At 40.9% G+C, this 6,084-nt stretch overlaps 1 protein-coding gene across 1 annotated transcript; it reads left to right on the plus strand.

The window, feature by feature from the left end:
* The first annotated feature begins 1,498 nt into the window (after positions 1-1,498).
* LOC133114890 (cleavage and polyadenylation specificity factor subunit 4-like) lies at positions 1,499-5,814 on the plus strand. The gene is made up of 8 exons (XM_061224581.1): positions 1,499-1,786; positions 2,303-2,353; positions 3,229-3,381; positions 3,483-3,578; positions 4,180-4,273; positions 4,725-4,788; positions 4,886-5,050; positions 5,283-5,814. Exons 1-8 carry the CDS (start codon positions 1,684-1,686, stop codon positions 5,349-5,351), a joined length of 795 nt encoding a protein of 264 aa, XP_061080565.1. The 5' UTR covers positions 1,499-1,683; the 3' UTR covers positions 5,352-5,814.
* Positions 5,815-6,084: the final 270 nt, after the last annotated feature.

Genomic DNA, 6,084 nt, shown 5'->3' on the forward strand with positions numbered 1-6,084 from the left:
AGTGGTATGCAGAAGAGCATATCTGAACACACAACAGGTCAAACCTCTAAGTGGATAGGCTACAGCAACAGAAGACTGAATAAGTCTCAAAAATAAGTCTAATAAATACCGAATAAAGTGCTCACTGAGTGTATGCGCAGTGTATTTTTTGTGTTCAATGCTACAAAAACAAGCAGAAATACGCAGTGCATTGCTTGAAAAGCACCTGCTTGTGCATAACGTGAATTACGTAGCCAGCTAACTCCAATTGAAATGTAAAACTTACTTGAACCGCAATATTCATGTCATCCTGTAATTGCCTTCAGTACATCCAGGAAAATATAAATCCTCATCGGCAGAAAGAATGCTTTTACTTTGACTTCCTGAAACATCATTTTCCTTAATAGAATGAAATTTTCCTTGATTCTAGGTTAATAGGGAGGCCTGTAGCACAGTGGTTAAGGTAAATGACTGGGACACGCAAGGTTGGTGGTTCTAATCCCGGTGTAGCCACAATAAGATCCGCACAGCCGTTGGGCCCTTGAGCAAGGCCCTTAACTCTGCATTGCTCCAGGGGAGGATTGTCTCCTGCTTAGTCTAATCAACTGTACGTTGCTCTGGATAAGAGCATCTGCCAAATGCCAATAATGTAATGTAATGTTAAGAAATAAGATATAATATGTACTCAGTAGCTTTCAAGCATCTACAGTATTTTTGACCACCTCAGACGCTAACATTTCTATTTCACTTTTTTTGAGAGAAGTGAATGCTGTTACCCATTATAATGCAAGTCCCATAGAAATACACATTATAAACTGTCTAAATAAAATAAAAAATACATTACAATATTAACATTTACACTCGCAACACAATTTAAATTCTATAATCACAATGATAATGTACCGTGATCATAAGTTTGCTTGGTTTCAAACCTAAGTGTCCTTAACAGAAGAAAATTTCGCATTATAAAAGATTACTATGTATTCTGTGTGATACATTTTTTTAATATTTCCTTCCAGTAAGAGTGAGTATAGGAATGTCTCTGTTTTGTATTGTGGAAATGTGCTTCAACATTATCTAAAGAAGTAAAAGACAAGTTACATATGCCCCCATAGTGATTAGGCCACAATCAATGTCTTTTACATGTTATTAGTTATTAAGTCCATATAAGGTAGATGAGAAGAAACAATGGGTGTTGTAAATCCATTTTGCAATGTAGGCTGCAGCCTACCTGCATAACAGTTGCTTGTAAGTAACGTGTGTTACGTGTGTTACAACAGCCTATGCTACAGCATCTCTGAGTGAGTGACTACCTGTCTGCACTGAATTAATATCTTTCTGCCTAAAAGAAAGCTTAAAACCCTACTTTTATTGTGAATTTTACCGCTATCATGCCTACCGGAAGTCACTTTCCTGCAGCAGTAACTGTATACTCAATAGTAGGCAAGTGTGGTGATTCCACATGGCCGGCTTTGATCTTTTTGGGCCCGAGAGCTATATGGGCGGGCTTTCCGTCTTCGTAGAAGGTGGAAGTTCAGAGGCCAGAGTTCGAATCGGAAGTGCTCTGCAAGGGACTGAGCGGAAGGTAGCAAGCAAACTCGCTGGTTTTTGGTTGTTTTCGTAGCTTCATATCTTTACATTTAATAGCTACGCATATGTCCTTTGATTTCTGTCTGATTAGTTAGCTGACATTACTGGTCCAAAATGCAGGAATTGATCTCTACAGTGGATCATATTAAATTTGATCTGGAGATTGCTGTAGAACAGCAGTTGGGAGCCCAGCCTCTGCCATTCCCTGGAATGGACAGTAAGTATAAATCTCTAGCTTCTTATCGGATAACACGTTGGTAAGTTAGCTAATATGTAATACATTCACAAACCTTAGCTACATCAACGTCAACACTGGCTCTAGCTGGTCTTAACTTTGCTCAATGTTATGTAGCTAGCTACCTCGTCAGCAACAGGTGCAGTCAGTGTCCGCTAGTCGCATTTGATGTAACTTAATGTAAGTTGGAATAGTTGCCGATCTAACTTTCAAGATGCTAACGCGGTGGTTGTTTTACCCTATTTTGTGTGACAGCAATATTATACCGTAGCTAGCAAGGTAATCTAGCCAAACGTTACGTTTACATTAATTGTGGTGCTAGTTGATGGCGAATAAAAATGTGTGCTTGCTGCTATTACTTGCTAGCTGCTACTTCGTGTAATCACTTTTCTGAGACTGAGAGGCTGCTTCTTGTTGCTTGCTTATTTGCACTTGATCTTGCCAGATGCCATTTCGCAATATGGATATTACTTAACAATCTTAAATGGTTTTCTTTAGAATCAGGAGCGGCAGTGTGCGAGTATTTCCTGAAAGCTGCGTGTTTAAAAGGTAGGTATTAACGTTTTTACTGTATTGAATATGTAATTATTGTCATTTTTTATGATTAAGTTTGTGTGTGATTTAACTGCTAATATGCTATTTATGTTAATTACATTTATTTCTTATTTCATTATTTTTTGATCAGTGAAGTCCAGTTGTGTGAAGAACCGGACCTTCCCGGATAGTCATCTATATTTATCACCTGCACAATGATTATTTGTATAATTTATTGTTTGTATAATTATTCATTGAATTTATTAATTTAATGTAGTGTATTGATATATTACATATAAACACTACTGTTAAACTCACAGTTTGCCCAGTGCTGGCCAGAAACAGATGGACTCCCCCTCTGAGCTCGGTTCTGCTCAAGGTTTCTTCCTGTTAGTCAGGGAGTTTTTCCCTTGCCACTGTCACCCTACTGGGACGACATGGCTCTGGCAGTAAGAGCAGTCGTCTGGCAGTCGGAGGGTTGCTGGATCGATCCCCCTGTGTCGAAGTGTCCCTGAGCAAGACACCTAACCCCCAAATGCTCCTGATGAGCTGGTCGGTGCCTTGCATGGCAGCCAATCGCCGTCAGTGTGCGAATGTGTGTATGCATGGGTGAATGAGAAGCATCAATTGTACAGCGCTTTGGATAAAGGCGCTATATAAATGCCAACCATTTACCATATACACTAGGCTTGCTCTGAGGGGGTCTCAGGGCTGGGTTCTTTGTAAAGCTGCTTTGTGACAATCTCGCTGACAAAGGTGCTATACAAATAAAATAAAATTCAATTGAATTGGTACTCCCTTAAAAACGGTTAATGGAGGATGGTTATACAGACTAACACCGGTAACAAAATGTTGAATAGATGATGATTGGGTTCTTTTTCTTTCTGAAGGAGGGATGTGTCCCTTCCGTCATATCAGTGGAGAGAAAACGGTGGTGTGCAAGCACTGGCTCAGAGGACTGTGCAAGAAGGGGGACCAGTGCGAGTTTCTGCACGAGTACGACATGACCAAGATGCCTGAGTGCTATTTCTACTCCAAATTCGGTCTGTGAGATAGTTTCTGTCACATAAATATGAATACAGTTTTCATACCGCTTTTATTTTCGGTCTTCCCACCATTATTGAAACAAGTTCTTCCTTTTTAGGGGAGTGCAGTAACAAAGAATGTCCGTTCTTACACATTGACCCCGAGTCGAAGATCAAAGATTGTCCGTGGTATGACCGAGGATTCTGTAAACACGGTAAGTTGTCCAAACAGTCATGGTCAAGAAAGAAATATTGAGTAAAATAGCTTTAGCTATCAGGGTGAAAATATATGTCCAATTTGGTCATTTTTTGCTTTCATAAGCATATTGAAGTTAATTGATGGTACAATTATTTTCTGTAAAGTCTTTGTCACAGTATCACTTGAAATATAGTGCTACTTGAGTGCTAATAGCTCCCCCTTGTGGGGAATCTTCAGCCTGCTAAATATGAGCCAGTGAGTCCGACAGTCAGTCAATCACAAACCAGGTCAATGAAGTTCTTCGCATTGAAGAAAAAAACATGGGAAAAACACGAAACTTCAGATTTGAGAAATGTCGAAAGCCAAATTGGTCATTTCCTGAGCGTGGATCATGGCGGGGGAAAATAAAGCCGGCTGAAAAAAGCATTTCTAAAAACCACAAACATGAAAATAAGAGATTCTTAATTTACCATTCTGGATTGTTAGTTCAATCCAGTCCCTTGAATTTGCTCAAACTGTGACCTTAAACAATTGCGTCTTCATAATCCTGCCTTCCTAGACCGCTACCTGGAGGTTGTTTTGGAGCCCTGTGCTCATTTGCTCCACCCCTTCCTCAGGTCCCGATTGCAGACACAGGCACACGCGGAGGGTCATCTGCGTCAACTACCTGGTCGGTTTCTGTCCGGAAGGCCGATCTTGTAAATTCATGCAGTGAGTTCAGATCACCTACTCCTCTCCTCCTGTTCCACCTTGCAACGAGACCTGCAGACCTCATTATGTTCATATTTGTGGTTACTGTTACAGTAATTGGTGACATCTGAATGTGTCTGTGTTCTTAAGGGTGTCTGTGTTCTGTGTTCTTCTTTTGTAAGGGCGGCCTGTAGCGTAGTGGTTAAGGTAAATGACTGGGACAGGCAAGGTTGGTGGTTCGAATCCCAGTGTAGCCACAATAAGATCCGCCCAGCCGTTGGGCCCTTGAGCAAGGCCCTTAACCAAGGCCCTTAACCCTGCATTGCTCCAGGGGAGGATTGTCTCCTGCTTAGTCTAATCAACTGTACGTCGCTCTGGATAAGAGCGTCTGCCAAATGCCCATAATGTAATGTAATGTAAAGACAGAATATGGATTTATTGTTAAATTGTTGAATTGATGTTCTTCCATCAGCCCGCGCTTCGAGCTTCCTCTGGGCGCTTCTGATCAGCCACCTATACAGCCACAGGCTCAAAAGGTATAGTGTGTTGAAATTCGATGACTTTAAAAAGAAAGTATTCTTCTTAAAAGTTTGTATCCTTATTTTTTCCCCTTTGATTTGCTTTACGTTGCAGAACATCCAGCCCTTGAACAGGTCTTCCTTATCACTGATCCAGCTAACCAGCCCCAATATGAACTCCAATCACCAGAGACCTCAACATACCTTTGGGCCAATGCACTCGCACAGTAACATGGGCAACAGGGGGCCCCGCCCACTAGACCAGGTCACCTGCTATAAGGTAAACAGTGTCCTATCATATCCTCCTTGTATCATGTGTATATATAAAATTATAATGTGTGTAGCATTACATTTTATTATATTATAATATTAAATGCTATTTTTCAATCTTCTCTCATCAACCTTTAGTGCGTTGTGGAAATCTTGAGCTGGTGTTTTGCGTAAGTTTCTCTGCTGCGCTACACGTGCTGCTTTTAGTGCCGATGTTTCTCTTGTTTGTTTGATCTCCTCAGTGCGGTGAGAAGGGACACTATGCTAACAAATGCACAAAGGGACACCTGGCTTTCCTGAGCGGACAGTAACTCTCGGCAGCTCTGCAGACAAGTTTTCGGCCCTGAGTGAAGCTGGCTCCCCCACGGGCAGCGCTGGCAAAACGTCTGGGTGCGCTGACCCCAGTCCAGTGAGGCTTGAAAATGGACATGGCAGCAGGAGAATGAGGACCGAGTTATTCTTGTTGTCGCAGAAATGGTGAAACAGCCCTGGTTTGAAGAGTGAACAGGAACTGCTTAAAGCCAATCAGTGGATTTGTAACTATTTTTGGTTCCGGAATCCTAAGCCATTTCAGAATTTGTATTTTTTGTAATAGTATTCTCATATCACCCTACTTACTGGCTGTTCTTTGTCCCTATTGCAGGGTTATGACTTCCTTAAGATATTTTCAAGTACAGTACACAGCAGTGCAGTGCTCTCCAGCAACCAAGTACTGTTACAATCAGTTTGTATCTTGCCATTTCAAAAATAAAAATGAGCCAATTATTTAATTGCTATGCTGGAGGATAGTCAAATGTCTTGAACGTGCTTTGATATTTACTACAAAATGGGATGGTAAAGGGCAATTGAAAGGGTTTTTTTGGGAGATGTTTGCCTGGTAAAAAAAATAAACAATTTTTAATAGGAGCCAGGTGAGAATGCTACCAGTTAAAGATGCCATGTTAATGTCTTTAATTTGACATTCATTTTATTGTTCAACTTGGACTTTTACATTACCTCCCAATGAGTCAACAAGGTAAACATGCCATGAGAACTTTAATGGAT

The sequence above is a fragment of the Conger conger genome, chromosome 16 (assembly GCF_963514075.1).
Source record: "Conger conger chromosome 16, fConCon1.1, whole genome shotgun sequence".
Lineage (NCBI taxonomy): Eukaryota > Metazoa > Chordata > Actinopteri > Anguilliformes > Congridae > Conger > Conger conger.

Coding starts and splice junctions, on each gene's coding strand:
- LOC133114890 (XM_061224581.1), top strand. CDS start 1,684: ATGCAGGAATTGATCTCTACAGTGGATCATATTAAATTTGATCTGGAG. Junction 1,787..2,302: donor GCCATTCCCTGGAATGGACA/GTAAGTATAAAT, acceptor GGTTTTCTTTAG/AATCAGGAGCGGCAGTGTGC. Junction 3,382..3,482: donor CTATTTCTACTCCAAATTCG/GTCTGTGAGATA, acceptor CTTCCTTTTTAG/GGGAGTGCAGTAACAAAGAA.